General features: G+C 40.3%; 1 protein-coding gene across 10 annotated transcripts in view; it reads left to right on the top strand.

The window, feature by feature from the left end:
- slmapa (sarcolemma associated protein a) overlaps positions 1-16,605 on the top strand; it is a 71,578-nt gene that overhangs the window by 45,153 nt on the left and 9,820 nt on the right. For 3 of the 10 annotated variants that reach the window (XM_046075597.1, XM_046075596.1, XM_046075598.1), the window contains 17 exons: positions 820-915; positions 1,389-1,460; positions 1,601-1,741; positions 1,826-1,963; positions 2,372-2,540; positions 2,756-2,806; positions 4,949-5,095; positions 7,661-7,726; positions 10,020-10,079; positions 10,296-10,370; positions 11,337-11,417; positions 12,944-13,003; positions 13,268-13,393; positions 13,587-13,661; positions 13,775-13,875; positions 14,531-14,735; positions 14,933-15,050. In XM_046075597.1, the coding sequence (XP_045931553.1) occupies positions 820-915; positions 1,389-1,460; positions 1,601-1,741; positions 1,826-1,963; positions 2,372-2,540; positions 2,756-2,806; positions 4,949-5,095; positions 7,661-7,726; positions 10,020-10,079; positions 10,296-10,370; positions 11,337-11,417; positions 12,944-13,003; positions 13,268-13,393; positions 13,587-13,661; positions 13,775-13,875; positions 14,531-14,735; positions 14,933-15,050 (1,781 nt within the window). The remainder of the gene's footprint in view (positions 1-819; positions 916-1,388; positions 1,461-1,600; positions 1,742-1,825; positions 1,964-2,371; positions 2,541-2,755; positions 2,807-4,948; positions 5,096-7,660; positions 7,727-10,019; positions 10,080-10,295; positions 10,371-11,336; positions 11,418-12,943; positions 13,004-13,267; positions 13,394-13,586; positions 13,662-13,774; positions 13,876-14,530; positions 14,736-14,932; positions 15,051-16,605) is intronic. The other 7 variants (XM_046075602.1, XM_046075606.1, XM_046075603.1 and 4 more) reach the window with 5 other exon arrangements.

The following is a 16,605-nucleotide window of genomic DNA, read 5'->3' as shown; positions in this document are numbered from 1 at the left end:
TTTTTTTCTGTGCTGAGGATCAATCCACGACGTGCGGAGGTCTGTCCTTACATCAGTGACAGATTGATCATAAAGCGGTCATGTTCAAGATCATGTTTGGTTGAAAAACTAATAGCAATTATAAATAAAGATGTACATGCATTCAGATACTATATCAGCTTTGATATGACCGTATGAATGAGGAAATGAAACCGTGTGTCAGACAGCTGCCTCAGGCTCCGCAGGAGGGGAGGAGTCGGAGAGAAACTGACGGTTTTCCAGCTTGCCGGAGTTACTGATTTGGGGTTTATCTGATCTCGCTCTCTGAAACAGAAAACTCAGAGTTTCCCTCGTCTCAGGTTTAACATACTCAGAATTCTGAAACGGGGCCCTGATCTTTAAAGGCTTTCCAAAGCAACAAGTCAACTAACAGACCTACAGTCAACTGAGACCAAACAACTACTGCAAAACCTTTTTATATTTAAATGGTTTGAGTAAACATGACAGCATAAGAGACAAGCTGCACAGACGAAGTGGAATAGAGTTAAAGGGCAGTAGTTCGAAGTAACCAGCAGGGAATTAACATCCATATACAGAGATTAGCAATTTGTTGTTCATTGACGCCTAACTAATATAACTAATTAAAGTTAATTAAAGCTCTAATGTCATATAAGTTTATTAAGTGTTTACTAAGTTCATTTTAAAAAGCCCTTTTAGTTAGATTTTTACAGAAGAACATATAAAAATAAAAAAAATAACAAATGATGATGTTCCTCCTGATTTGTTTTTTATTGATTACCCACCTCTCCCCCTCCCCATCTTCTTTTCTCTCTCTGCCAGGAGGCCTTACACAGAGAGCAGATGTTGGAGCAGAAATTAGCTACTCTGCAGCGTCTGTTAGCCAACACTCAGGAGGCCTCGGAGAGCAGCTGGCAGGTAGGAAATACCATTTATCATATTTTAGTCCTGTACTGTAACACAGAGGGATACAAATGCCATGATGCATGCTCTGGCTTTTCACTCCAGCTGTTTTCACTCTTTCTGGCAGATTAGTTTTTGGTCAGTTTATCTGTTTTACATCTCTCAAAGGTAGCCTACATTCAGACAGCTCAAAATTACGCTACACCATAATGTATTGCACACATTGTACTGTATTGCTGTGGCAATATGGAAATAATATGTTCTAACAAAATCAAAATCAAAGTGGTCATTAGGACTGGGAATTTTAGTGATTTAGTGTCTGGAGAGCAAACCAATACACCTCAGTTCATTAACATTATTATCTATTTTTTTAAATAACTAAACCATCATTTATTGTTATTTTGGATCATGCACACTGTACTTTGCCCCACATTAACAACTGTACATTGGAGGTATTTCTGTAATTTCTGGATGTGTGTCTTTGCCAGGCTCTGATTGATGAAGACCGTCTGCTCTCCAGACTGGAGGTGATGGGCAGTCAGCTACAGGCTTACTCTAAGGTAACACGCACACTCATGTGACTCTGTCAGAATTTCTCTTGGTGATAGACATAACTTATTCTCCTGCAGCAAAAGGATCAAAACTAAATCAAAATCATCATCCGCTATATTAAAATAAATCCTCTCCTCCTCTCTCATAGTCCCAGACGGAGGAAGGTATTCGTAAGGAACTCTTGGCTCTTCAGGAGGACAAACACAACTACGAGACAACGGCGAAGGAGTCCCTGAGGCGAGTCCTGCAGGAGAAGATCGAGGTGGTCAGGAAGCTGTCAGAGGTGGAGGTAGGATACACACATACATACTGTAGAAACACTTCATTTCAATGCAGTGGAACCAAAACGTTTTTTCTTTCTGCTGTCCTGCAGCGCTCACTCAGTAACACGGAGGATGAGTGTACCCACCTGAAGGAGATGTCTGAGAGGGGCCAGGAGGAGCTGAGGGAGCTTGCCAACAAGTACAACGCCGCCGTCAATGAGATCAAAGAGCTCACTGACAAAATCAAGGTACCTGCACTGCGTGATGTTACTCTGATTTGACTTAGGATTTAATGTACCTGCAATAATATTTGATTTAATACCAAATATATTTTATTTTGCCAGTTTGTTTGGAGCAAAATATGTTTTATATACTGTATGGGGCTTGCTTTTATTTTAATTTGTTTGAATCTCTTTTCCTTGCTTCTGACTTTGAATTATGTCCTCCTTTCTCTCCTCACCCTCCTTTCTCCCTTCTTGTCTCCTCTCTTAATCCTCTCACTCCTCCACTGCCCACTGACTTGCTCCTCATACCTCCTTTCTCCTTACTGTTCTCTGCCTTATTCCCTTTTCCTGCTTTGTCGTCGTCCCTATTCTTCTCGTTCCGTCCCTCCCTTTCTCACATTCCTCCGTCCTCCTCTGTCTGTCTACCTCCAGGCGGCGGAGGGCCGGCAGGAAGAACTGACCCAACGGGGAGCGACGGAGAAGAGGGAGTTGGAGCTGCGGATCGAGGAGATGGAGGAGAAGGAGCAGGTTCTCCAGGCTCGCATCGAAGCTCTGCAGGCCGACAATGACTTCACCAACGAGAGGCTCGCCGCCCTGCAGGGTACACACAGCGCTCGTGTGCACGCACGCCGTACGCACGCACGCACGCACACACACACACAGTCCAGTTGACATACTGCACCCTTCAAACCCATAACTCTAACACACAATTTAACATAGCAACCAGTGGCCGGGTGAGAACAAGTCTTCAGGGGGCTCGGCTGGGACTTCCTGTCAGTCAACACTTCTCTCTGCTGTCGTTGTTGTTGTTTACAGTGCGGTTAGAACAGCTACAAGAGAAAAGCATTAAAGAGAACAACAGCCTGGGTGAGTCCACACTTTTCTGGCCTGCTCTGGGACACTCTGCCGCTGTTTGTCTCTTCTGTGGCCGCTAACTTCACTTCCCCATCCTGCACTAATGATGCATGACAAGTTAATTGCATGATGTCCACATAACTTCCTGTTGCGAACTGCTCTCCTCACTCTCTTTGTTCATCTGTCTCTCTGTCTGTCACAGTGGAAGTCTGGCTCTTCTTCTTCTGTTTTAGTCTTGTTTATGGTAGCTTAGTCTGGCCCTCAGGTTGTAGTTTAAAGGGGGGACATGTGATGTTCATTCACATTCAGTCGAGAATTTTTTTTTATGATTGCAGAATCTATAAGAATTGAATGGCTCACATAAGCCCTCAGTACATTTCTGTCAAGATCTTAAATCATTCAGAGAGAATCATACTGGAAGCTGACTTTACAGCAGGTCTGCTACTGTTAAGGCAAGATAAACATCATCATCCACTAGCAAGATGTCTGTGAAGATTCTCAGTCATCCAGGTCATAGTTATCCAAAGAAGGTTAAAGTCAAGGGCAACTGGACTTGGTTGAAGATACTAGAAGACACAGAAGCAGAACTGAAGAAGTCCTTTGGATGAGGGACGAAACGTCTTGTAGTATCTTTAACCAAGTCCAGTTGCCCTTGACTTTAACCTTCTTTGGATATCATCATCCACCTAAATATAGGTATTGAAATTTTGAATAAACTGTTTAACTTTAGAATTATCACATGCATACAAGAGCAGGTGTAATACAATAAAATAAAACAGAAAAAAATACATAAATACGTATTACAGTGTAATAGACCTGGGCGATATGGCAAAAAATGTTATGACAATAAAAACATTACATACCATTCGATATCAATAATTATCATGATAACTGTAAAATCATTATTTCTTTCAAGTTTCAAGATAATTATTATTGTTTTATTGCCCAGCCCTATATTGTACTATGTAAATACACATAAACAAATATATAATAGAGCCCACCAATAATTCTCTTTATCCCCATATCGATATTTGGGAGTTCAGAAAAGTCAGATTACGATTTATTGTTTAATATTTAACAAACATTTTTGATAAGGGCCCGTCAAATTTAAGAAATTGTGACTAAGATATCTACATTAGATATATTGACCAAAAAGTATATGTAGCCTATACTGTAAGTGTGTATACAATAATAAATAAGTAAGGTTTTGTTGAATGCATTATTTTCCTAGTGTGCAAAGAAACCAGAAATGTTAAGGAATTAGTGCAGTGCAGCAATCTGATTCCAATAAAATGTGCATAACTACAGGGAATGATAAGCCAGGGCAATAGATGATTTGGATAAACTTTACAGAATGTGCATGTCATTCAGTACAGGTGTAGTAATTGAAATGTAGAAGTTTGAGCACCATTAGCTGAAATTAAAGTGAAATCTTCTTCATTCTGTGTAATGAAATGCACAGCTTACAGTTTACGTACATTTGGGTCAGGACATGGGCATAATTAAAGAAATGGACTCCTTGTTACAGGATGGCATCCCATTCATAAGCTGAAAAAGTTCTTTAGGCTTGCATGTTTTTGGCCTCGTTGTGCATAAGGATTAAAATTATTCTCTGGCTGAAAATACTATGCTCAGGGTTTAAAACACTCACCTAAACCAGTTTCTTTAATAATGATTGTGTATGGGTAAAGTCTTTCTTATTGTGGCCATATGCCAAAATCACCGGCCCAAGTCCCCAGGATCAACACCAGGCTGCACGAGGATTCAAACGTGTGAACTTTGAATGACAGGATGGTTTGTGTAACGACTGGGTGTGGCTGTTTCAGAGCTGACAGGTTGTCTCAGGGACATGGTGGGTCTCTGTTGAGCCTGAACAGGATTTGTTGGGGTTTCTGGATAATCTGGGCTGTTTCCGTGGTTGCCAAACTGTCCACTGCTTTGTTTTTCTTATTCTGGGGAAAAGGAGCTTTTGGTCACTGATTGACAACACTGAAAATGAATGCTGGAGGTGACTGTCTCACTGCTCACTTCGCCACAGCAGCCACTTTGTGAGGGAACCTGCCGTCATTTGGACTCTTACTCTGTTCTGAACATGTGTTTGGCTGGTAAAGTCTCGACAAAATCGTGTATATATCTGATCTGGTCACACGACAGATGTCAACAATGTCTCCCACGGACCAGTAGAGGAGCCTGTCGAGGACAAACAGAACCTGCAGACACCTGAGAGCCAGGAGGAAGACGAGGATGAGGAGGATACAGACACAGATGATGGTGCAGTTGGTCAAGATGAAGATATTGATGGTAGTTAGTTTGATTATCATAATAATAGACAGTTTGGTTTATTTGTGGCACTGTTCTATGACAGGTTTTACAAAGTGATTTACAGAAGTACAGAAACGTCATACAGAAGTACAGTACAATTTAAGAAAGGTTTTCAAAGTATGAGGCGTGCCTCCCCAGGGAGACTCCAAACTGTTTCAGGGGAGGCTCAGTGAATGGAAGTGAAACAATAATACTAGCAATACTATATTAGTTATCAAAAGGAGATCACATGGAATAGCCTATGTGTGAGACTTGGATAATGAGAGAGTTCAGAGATACAGTAGTTTGGGTGAACTGTTTTTCCCACTTTAACAGAGTCAGAAACTAAAAAAATGCCTTTTTTTAATGTTGTTTGTGTGGTCTGAAGTTACGTAAAACAGCAATATTAGGCTATTTTGCCTCAATTGTTGGGTGTCTATGAGATCAAATAACATAAATAATATAAATAATAATGATCCCACAGGCATTCAGGAATTGAGCTAAACTAAACAAGTAAACTGGGGGGGTGAGGGGCACCTTCTCCCGAGCTTTGTCTGAGGGGAGGCCCACAGTCTCAGACTTTGAAATCCCCTGATCTAATCCACATGAATTTTGAAACATTGCAGAATAAAATGTTATTCAAATAATACTTAAAATAATCTAAAAAGTAAACCTATAAAATTAGGTTTTAAGAAAAGACATCGTGTTAGGAGGTTCCAGACATATTTGTTCATCTAACTGCCTTTGCTAGTTTTCTTTATTATCAAAGTTGAGTTTATCAGAAAAGCTTAGTTTAACTTTTGATCTAGAGAAATAATTATTTTATATTAAAATGTCACACATTTTTTAGTAGTTGTAGTTCACTATGCATTACACAGACAATATAGCACGGCAGTCCTGGATTATGCTTAAGAAAGCACCTACTTAGATATGCTTGGAGGCATGTTACTTTTCCTTACGAGGTTTGTTTGTCTTAAATGAGCCTAATATATCCTGCGGGGATGATAAAGAGGTGATTTAAAAATCCTGCATTGACAATGTTCAGTTCACTTCAGTAAACTGAACTGTGAACTGTTGAGTCCAGTTATTTGTTTTTTTTAGGAGACACTTTTTGTCACTCTGTGTCAATGATCTGATGCAGAAATTCTTCCTGATTTTAAAATAATTTTTAGGAAAAGTGATTTTCAGGAAATTGTAGTCTAGTAGAGTTTAAACTCTTGGCCTGGTGAATTCCACATTTTGTTTGTAAAAAGTTGAACTGAACGGTTTTTGGGAGACAGAAGTTTACGCCTGAGCTGTCTGTCTGCTGTCCGCCTGTCCACATCCTGTCTGTTATTACAGTGTTGTGGTATCTTTCCAGAACCACTGTATTATACCTTTATTTGCCTGAAAATACCTGCCATGTATAGCTTTGGTTTCTGCCCTGTACGTTTGTTTCTACAGCATCTATATTTCTGTGTAGTTGTCAGTCTCTCTGTAACTTGATAGTTCTGTCATGCTTTTTACCTGCTTGTATCTGCTTTCTCTCGTGATTTCTGTCTTCTCTGTCTGTCTTCAGCTCTTTTTATCTCATCCTCTCTGATACAGGGTTGGGTATTAAGGGCAGATTCTGTATTGGAACCAGTTCCAAATCTCTTCATCAAGAAAAATGGTTTTTGATTCTGCTTATCGAGTCCACCATAAACTGTATATAAAGATGGACGACACGTCTTAACTTCCTCCCACTGTACAAAAATGAACCCAAAAGATCCTGGCTACGGGCGCTGCCATCTTGCATTTGAGTTTGTGCATTAGTTTGAGCCACAGTATCGAAGTCCCACGTATACACCTGGCTGACTCAATCACAAGCAGGGCTCAGCTGTCAATCATGATGAGAACCCCCCTTTTTAAAGCATCAAATAACAAATTAAAACCAAACTTATCAGACAAATGAACAAATTTCTTTGACTTTATTATTTGTGTCTTTAGATTTGATAGTCACCACCAACAGATGTTTTGGCTTCACTTTTGAGGAGCTGTCATGTCATCCATCTTTATATACAGTCTTTGGATTCCAAAAAGTAAAATTTTGACCTTCTGCTCCCCATTATACGTAGCTAGCTATACGTGCATTAACACGTGTATATTGTCACAATTTAGCAAAGGAGTGAAACATTTAAATATTACAGTAAAATAATTTCACGCAGCGATGAAGTTCATCTAACATGAGGAAGCATTTCCTGTAGTTTTGATGTCATAATGCCTCAAAATCAGCTGATGATGGGACCAGAGGGGGAAAAAAACACTGGAAACAAGTGAACATTCAGTTTATGCATGGTAAGACAGAGTGTACTAATATTTTTTTTTTACTAATGTCTTTTACCAAAAATAATCCCAAAAATGACAAATGGTGTCCTCAAGCTACTTCAAATGTGTTGGCCACATCTCAGTGAATCCTATAATTTAAGAATGGGAACAAAATATGTTGAAGGCATTGATAAGCAGAATCAATGAAGTCTGAAATAAAACACCCAACTCCACTTTGATAGTCATCTTAGTAATGTCAGTGCTCTGTGTTTCTATCAGACAACTGTCATGTTAACAACAGCGGAGGAGACTCGACTAGAATCCAACAGTTTATTGAGTGTCCGCGTGAGTACAAACTTCCATTCCTGCTCTATGCTGCTACACACACAAATACAGAAACAACAACATAAAACTAATTAACTGTAAGATTGTAAGTCTTGACTTTCTTTGTCAAAATGATAAGATAAATGCATTTGACTTGATGTCAAAACTTTACTTTCTCAAAATTCTTCATTATTATTATTTTTTAACTTATTCTTAACATGCCTAACACGTCTATTTTGTTTTCTTTTCCTGGTGGAAATGTGCCTCCATACATACACTCACTCCATACTTCCCTGCTTGTTCTCCAGAGGAACCTTCTTTGATGGAGCAGGTTGTGGATCTTGGTTTAAGAACAATTAAAAACAATTAAATATGATCTAATCTCGGTTTAAAAATGTTAATAATGCCAAGGATGAGGAGCCTCTTGATGACCTGTCAAGTTTTGGCTTTTTCACAAGACTGTCTTGACATCTTGGCAGATTCTTGACAGGCCTGATGTTTGAAATAAACTTTTCCAGCTGTTTTTCTTTCTTTTTACGGTTTGTTATTTCCACATAATGTAAAGAAAGTCTGCCTCGACGTCAACACAATGAACCTGAATGAAATTTTCAATCAATCCATTGCTCACATTACAAATCTTGAGAGCAGCATCTCTCTCCAGAAACAGTGTCCCCATTATTTAGACTAATCTACATACCTCACTGTCCACAGTTTGCATTGGAAACTGTTCTAATATGATTCAAGTTGGCAGTTCATCATGAGTAACACGGACACCATTTATGGAAAGGCATCACTAGATATGCTTAGAGCTAAGCATCGTTGTAATTTGTGTGAACTGACACTTTATAAACAAACAGAACTGAAGTTGCAGAATAAGTACCGCATGTACTCGCATATTTAATTTCTTATATTTCAAGTATATTGCTCTGTCACTGCTGGCTGAACTGTCTTGCTGGAGACGTGTTTGTTGCTCAGCCACTTGAGCTCATTGACTTCTTGTCTGCCACTAATGTGTTTCACTGGTGCTTTGGTAATTTACCTCTGGTCAGCTGGTTCTCAGCTTCTCAAACATGGCTCACACTTTTCTTCTTCTTTAGCAGATCTTCACATCTATTTTTTATTTATTTTTTCTCTGCACGCTGCCTTTGTAACTTTTCACTGAATTAGTACACTAACCTCCTCGTTTCTTTCTTTTTGTGTTTCTGTTGTCCTCTTTTGGTTCTTTCTTTTCCTTTTAAGTCACCTCACTTGGAGAGAATTTGTTCAGCTACTTTTCTAATAACCAAGTTAAAAGCTAACAATGTATGGAAACTTCACTTGACTCACTGCATTTCTGATACCAGTCAAACTATCGCAGATATAGAGCTGTTATCGCTTCTTTTCCTTGTTTGTTGACATTTGCCATCAGCTGCCAGTCGCAAAATTTTGTTAACATACAGTAGCAGCATTACTGGCAGTCCCACTTACTGCTGTTGTGGTTGGAGGCTCCATTGGTGGTAGACTTTTGCATAGGGGGTAATTATTATTATTTTACCAATGACGATGCCATTACTGCAGCGGCTCACTCGAACTCGACGCAGTTTCACTGACACTGAAAACAGTGAAACAATAATTTTCTTCTTTGCAGCTAGGAAACATAACTTACATGGACCAGGAGGATTTCATAGACATGAATCAAAATGAACTGAGTTGAGGCTTGTGGATTTTTCTGTTTATTGTGGGAGCCGCTGATTTCACAGCCCAGTGAGTGTGGTTTTTGCAGTTAAAAAGACATCTCTGCATCTGATTTAACTGGGCTACATTTACATGTTTGTCATTTATTTGGTTCCCCTGTCGAGAGCAGCTATACAACTTTCATGTCCTCGGTTACAAGATAACTGTACTACAAACAACTCATTTATTCTGTTTACAGCGGTAACACAGTGGAAAACAGTCCACGATGTGATAAACTACCGCATCAATATTTTTTACACAAATCTATCTCAGCTAACGTGTCACAGATTCTTTTAATGTGCAATGTCTAAGAATCGAACACAACCTCTCACCCACTATTTGACTTATAACTTTCAGTGCAATTTCCACACTTAACATCTGTACTAATCCAGCTGGTAACTCGCCCAGAGTCGGTCTAAATGGCTGTATGACTGCTGGTGGTTGTTATTATTATTTTATATTATTATTAGGATGTTAAGTTGACTTATTGGACATTTGCAGAGTTTGGGACAGATTTGAATTGATCAAAGTTCAAATTCTCTGTGTTAATTTTAACAGACTATATTCATGGTTTCTCTGGTTTTCTTTTTTCTCCCTGCAGCGGTCAAACAGCTGAAGGAGACTGTAAGCTCTTCAATCCACAAACTGGCCAACTTTGATGGTAAGAGCTCGGCTAAGATTCAAGTACAAAGTCCTGGAGCAGAACACTAGAAATCAGAGAGAAAACAAACCTGACTCATTTACCATCAGCTACTACGTAAACCGTGAATGGGCGGCTGACTTTGTGAAGCTTTAAGATAAAAATGTGTGTTATCACATTTAAATTGAACTATATGCTATCGTCACTAACAGGTAATGTTTATATATTTGTGTGTAGAAGTGATGGACGCCCACCTACAGAACAACCAGACAGCAGAAGACGACCTCCTGGCCAGCCCTGATCGACTCAAAGGTAGAGGACACACACTCACAGACTTAAGCTGGATTTATACCAACATGCTCATATCTCAGAACAACACGAGGCTCCAAAACTACATCATCTTTGTTATCAAATAATCTTTAGAAACTTACCAAAAATCATATATTGTGCTAGTTTTTCAGTTTAATTCTTGTTATAATTTTAATTGTTACAATTATTAAATGTTAGTGAATATCATCATGTGTCTGGGGTTTGTTAGAGGGCTTTTCAACAGTTAAACTGACTTTTTGTGATGCAGTAATCACAAAGGGCAAAACTGCTGACGAGGAGATATCCTACTACAGTGACCTCTGACCTTTGCTGTTGTCAGAGGTCTGTCATACTGTGGATTCTCTGCGGACACACACAATGCTCAGGCTCACCAGCAGCCACGTGTGGAGGCTGTGACACAGTGCTGAAATACATTTTCTCCTGACACGCACAAAGATGTTTTTATATTTCTATACTTCTTGGGGCCCTAATTGCCACAGTACATTTCCTAGCCCCCAACCAAAACCTAAACCATCCCAACTAACCGCAGCCCTTAATGTAAACCTACTCTAAACATAATTCTAAGCTCAACCCCGAAAGGAAGTCTAAACCTTCGAACAGTCCTTTGATGAAACATACAGCAAAATTGTGTTAACTCTCAAGGTCTAAAAATCAGATTGCATAGGTCAGATTTGTTTAGGTCTATGTTTCACCTCCTGAACCCTGCTATGCCTCACATGCTATAATTCAAACACTGCACCACACATGTGTGGAGATGTATTTAAAATTTTCTCCTTTTTATTTATTTTTTTTTTTTTGGTATTCTGTGCCTGGCTATTTTTGTTTTTTTTCTTCTTTTCTTTTGTTTGCTGGTTGCTTTGCATAGTTTCCACACCCACTCTGTCCCCTCCTGGCTAACTTGTGTGTGTGTGTGTGTGTGTGTGTGTGTGTGTGTGTGTGTCCCAACAGCGAATCAGATGGATGCCAAAGAGTCCGACATGTCAGACACTCTGAGTCCCAGCAAAGACCGCAGCAGTGACGACACGTCAGGTCAGTAAAACACGCTGAGTGATGATTTAACCAGTCTCGTTTATGTGATTCTTTCCTTCCCAATACATTAATCTGGTTTAATTTCAAGGTTTAACTTTTTTCAGTTCAACTGCTGTTGACTTTTGATAACTTTCCTTTGAATAGCGTTAAAGTCTGTTCTGTCATCAGTCTGCATCTGTTACATGTAGAGCAGGGCACAACAGTAACAGTGGACCGGGGCCAGTAAGAAATAACATCGGAACTGTTGAACTAGCAACTCACTGGCAAAACATTAGTATTAAAAACACTGAACATCCTGCAGTTGTTTTTCAGCAAATGGCATGCACGTTATCCAATCCAGAGTTGTAGTCACGTGACGAGTGGTTGTCAAATGTTATTTCTCTAATCTTAATCAAGCGGCAGTCTCTGGGTCTGAAAGTGAAACCATGCAGATGGAACTTAAACCTGCATTCTCTATAGCGGCCAGCAGAGGTAAAAAACAAGTCCGGTTCCATTACAAATAAGGCTGAAAGGTTGCTACTTCTCAGCTGAATTATTACCTGAATTAAACACTTTGCTATTGACTTTATGGTCTCAGTCGCTAGTTTCAAGTCTTCTTCAACACAGCATGATGTTCATTTAGTAAATTTTGTCTAATTTAGGGGGAAATAAATCAGAAAGCAGTGTATGCTTTAGGGTGGGACTGCCTTCTAATTTGACATGTCGCTACCATGGCGACCTGTCAATCAGGATAGAGGTATCTGCTGCTCTCTGTAATTTTTATGTTGGTTTTTTTTAGTGAATAGCTGTCAGCAGAAGAGCAATCACGTCATGTTTTAGTCTGTTAGTATGTTTGGTTTAAAGAGGTGGTATTATGCTCATTTTCAGGTTCCAAATCCTATTTAGGAGTTGTACCAAAACAGGTTTACATGGTTTAATTCTTTTTTTAAAAGCACCATATTTTTTGTCATACTGCACATTGCTGCAGCTCCTCTTTTCACCCTGTGTTGAACACTTTGTTTTAGCTATGGGGTGATGCATGTTGTCTCTAAATGATCTTTGTTGTTGATCTAGTTGTCGGACTAGTCGTTCGGCGAGCATTATGACACATATTTATTTGTGACGTCACAAGAAAGGGAAGTAAAGGCTGGACTACAAACGAGCTGTTTTCAGGCAGTTCAGAGCAGTGCTTTCTGTGGGAGATGGGAACTCCCTTTGGGCTGGACTTTGGACTTTTTCACTTTGCAAACCTAGTACATGCACAAAAAAAGTTGCAAAAAATCTTAACGTTGAGCTTTGTAGAGTATCTCGTCTTTAATAATTTCATCACAAAATAAGTTCTAAGTAACCTACTGAGAATTAAACAAGCTAATCATAACTTATTTTCTAATATTTGGGTTGGTAATTCAGAAAAGTAAATCATCTTTGTAGGACCATGCAACACTAGTTGGGGGGAAAAAATCCTGTTATTTTGTCAAAAATATGGTTGTCTACATTGTGACTATCCCTTTAAGTCCCTTTTATAAATGTGTGTTTGTGTGTTTTAGACGGCAACATGGACGACCAGGAGCTGAATGAACCACAGAACAGAGTAGCTCTGCTCAAAGGTAACCATGGCAGCTCATCCGTTCTTTGTAGTTCTGCTCTGTACTGCACTAACAGACCAACAACATTAACCAGGGTCGTAAGCCAAGGTATTTGTCAGCTTTGGTAATACAGTTCATTGTCCATTAGGGGGAGCTGTGGAGTTTTGTTTTTGGCTGCAGGTCCTTTTAAAGGGCTTTATTCTGATTTTCACCTTATTAATCTGTAGTATTTACATGTGTAAAAGAGTGTTTTTGGGGTAATAAAAAATGTTTGTGTGTCTGTAGCTGAGTTGCATCGGGCCGGTCTAGAGCCTGGAGACACAGAGCAGGTCATCCACCATCTCCACAGAGAGCTTCTGGAGGCCCAGGAATTAGCCAACACTGGCAAGCAGAGATGTCTGGAGCTACAAGGTAACTAACAGTATAAAATAATCCAACTACAAATTCCTACATTTCCTCCCATTTCACCTGATGTTCTGAAAAAGAGTTTCTGACATTTTTGAGAGTAAGTTTTATTTAGTTATTACTCTCATTGTATCTCACATGATGACATACCAGATCAATGAGATTAAGGTAGTGATCATATGACTTTTTCTTTCTGTAGCTCTGCTGGAGGACGAGAGGAGGAGTAACTCTAAGCAGACTGAAGAGTCGACCAAACAGATCCAGTACCTACAGAGTTAGTACACACACACACACACACACACACAGAGAACAGTGAAATACCGTTCATTTGTATGTTTCAGGATCGACATTGCTCCTAACTCACTTCCCTTTTTTGTTTGTGTTCAGCTCAACTTGGGAAGCTTCAGGCTGACATGGAGGCCCTGAGAGAGCAGAGGGAGAGCACCATCTGCACCACCAGAGAGGAGCTCTTCTCTGCCCAGGAGGAGGTACCACTCCTGCCCATTACGCGCTCACTCTCTCGCTCTCTCTCTCTACTTCTCACGACTCCCTCTGATGCCTCACCTCCTCCTGTTATTCCCTCTAGTGCCTCTTTGACTCCTTCCGACTTCCCTCTGAGCCCCCTCTAATTCTTTGACTCCGAATCCTCGCAACTCCCCTGTGACGCCACCTGACCTCCTTTTTTACTCCCTTCTCTCTTCGTCTGACCCCACTCTGATACCTCCCTGCTCCTCCTTACTCTCCTCTTGCTTCTACTGACTACCCTCTGACACTTGACACCTTTCCTTTATGAGTCAGTTTTACTCCCTTCTGTCTCCTATCTGTTTCTGACTTTTCTTGACTCCCAGCTGATTCCTCCCACCTCTTTCTTACTTTCCGCTTTCTCTTCCGGAGGTAGCCTTCTACTGACTTCCTCCTGACTCCTCTCTGACTCGTGACTCTCATCGGACTCCTTGTGGCTCTGTCTCCTTAACTTTCCACTGTCTTCCTCCAAACTCTGCTCTGACTCTTTGACTCCTCCCTGTTCACAAAGAAACCAGACACGCTCTTGTACAGAATGAAACTTTTTGTCTGTTAGTTTACAGTAAATCCCAGTCATATATGATCACTGACCAACCTATGGGATTGTGTTTCTTCTATCAGATTCTCATCTTGCGGCGCACAATGGAGGCAGCCGAGGTGGAGCGGGAGCGGGAGATTGCCACCTTGCAGGCCGACCTGGGCAGCGTGCGTTCTGAGTTGGAGCACTGGAGGAACATGGCCGCCAAGTATGAGGAGGAGATCAGCCGACTGCAGGAGGCCTTCACACAGCAGCGACAGCAGCAGAACACTGCCAACCAGCTGCAGGGTCAGCAGAGAGCGTGTTTGTGTGTGTGTGTGGGTGTTTGAGGCTGCTAGTTTTTTGTTCGACTGCAGGAGCCTCAAAATGGCAATGATGATGATTTTATTTTATTTTTTTCTGAATCAAGATTGACAATAAAATTCTTCAGATATTAATTAAAACTGTACAACCTCTATCTGTCACTCTCTCTCTCTCTCTCTCAGCGGAGTATGTTACGTTGCAGCAGCGGTGTGTGTGTTTGCAGCAGGACTGTGACGGCCTGAGAGATGAACGGAAAGCTCTTACGGACAAACTGCACCGCCTAGAGACTGAGCTGAGCAGGTATACACAAACAGGGGCGCACAGTAAATGCTTTATATTTACTCAACCACGTATACACAGGATTATTCACAGAGGTTACATTCGTTGACACTTTAAGGTGAAGGAAAGGTAGTTGGCAACACAAGCAAACTGTTACAACTGAGATGGATCAGAGTTTTTGGTTGGCTGGCCACTCTAATAGTCAGTCAGTTTTTGAACATGCCCAAGGCTGCCAAATATCAGTATCATTAACCTGCATCCACATCATAGCTCAGTGATATTTGCAACCAGAGACTTATATTTGATCAGTTTATCAGCAAAATCTTCTTACATGTATAGGTCGAGAACATAGATCATTAAAACTTTGTCCTTCATCTACAAAAACCCATCAGTGTTAACGGTAATGTTGAGATGTTACAGAACAGATGATGAGAAAGATTAAACCATCCTGGCATCACACATCAATGTTTGTACAAAATTATACCACTTGGTAACACCTCTCTGACACAAAAACACTGGAGTCCCAACAAGGGAAGGTAAAACAAACTGTTGCCTCAATTACAACTTTCTTGTCAGAAGGTTGGGAGCATTTTCTGTGGGCTCAGACATCAAAAGAATTTGGTTACTCGCACAATCAACCATAAGAAAATACAGTATTTATTTGTTGTTTTAAACACACTAAGTTTTGGTTTTATGCCAGGCTTGCCTTTTCAAATTATTATTATTAAACACAGCTACTACTACATGCTGCGATTTTACATACAACCATGAATGAAATACCCATGAGCTAAACTCCAGCTGACAGAACTGAAAAGATAACATTTCAAACATTTCAATGAGTTACTTAAAAAATTATTTAAAAGTAAAACAATATTTTGTACAGAATTTAATATACTATTACACTCCTAACTAAACTTCTATATGGAAAAATCCCCAAAGACATAAATTTATGTTAAACTGTGTGTCAAACGGTGCAAGGGTCGACATTAAAACTGCAGCTGAAAGTCTTTGTGACAGCCGTGATCGAGTTGATGAATTCTGGGACGGCTGACGAGAGCAGCGCCAAGTCCCACAGGTCCTGACAGGTTCAGCATTTGGATCCAGCATTAAAAGAAAGACAAGGGACAGGAGGAAACATGGTGTCCAGCTGATTCATGCAGAACAGGAGGACAGCTGACTGACATCTGACTGACATCTGACTTAACCAGACCGGGCAGTCAGCAGGTTCACTGACTGCACCTCTATGCTCTGACTGTTCTACATGGACAGAAAACATCATGGCATGCTCTCATTGGAGCAGAGAGCTCAGCGGGATTTTAACAGCTCTTCAGCTGTGTTTTCACTAGTTTCTAATAAACTGTAGTTGCCACTGGCAGCAGTTCTCATGAAAATCTGTAACGCACCACTCCAGTAAATCTACAGATGTCAGCTGCAGCTCGCTGTCCCAATCCCTGTAGGATGCTGTTCAACCTAAAAAACTGCTTCTTAAACATCTTTAAATGATCAGCCGGAGATGAAGCAGAATTCCACAATGTCTCTGTTTAGTGTAAATATTTACATTCGGCAGCTTAAAGAG

Source organism: Micropterus dolomieu, linkage group LG18 (assembly GCF_021292245.1).
Source record: "Micropterus dolomieu isolate WLL.071019.BEF.003 ecotype Adirondacks linkage group LG18, ASM2129224v1, whole genome shotgun sequence".
Taxonomy (NCBI): Eukaryota; Metazoa; Chordata; class Actinopteri; order Centrarchiformes; family Centrarchidae; genus Micropterus; species Micropterus dolomieu.
Note: the sequence above shows the minus strand (reverse complement) of the source record. Positions and strands in the feature narration are given on the sequence as shown.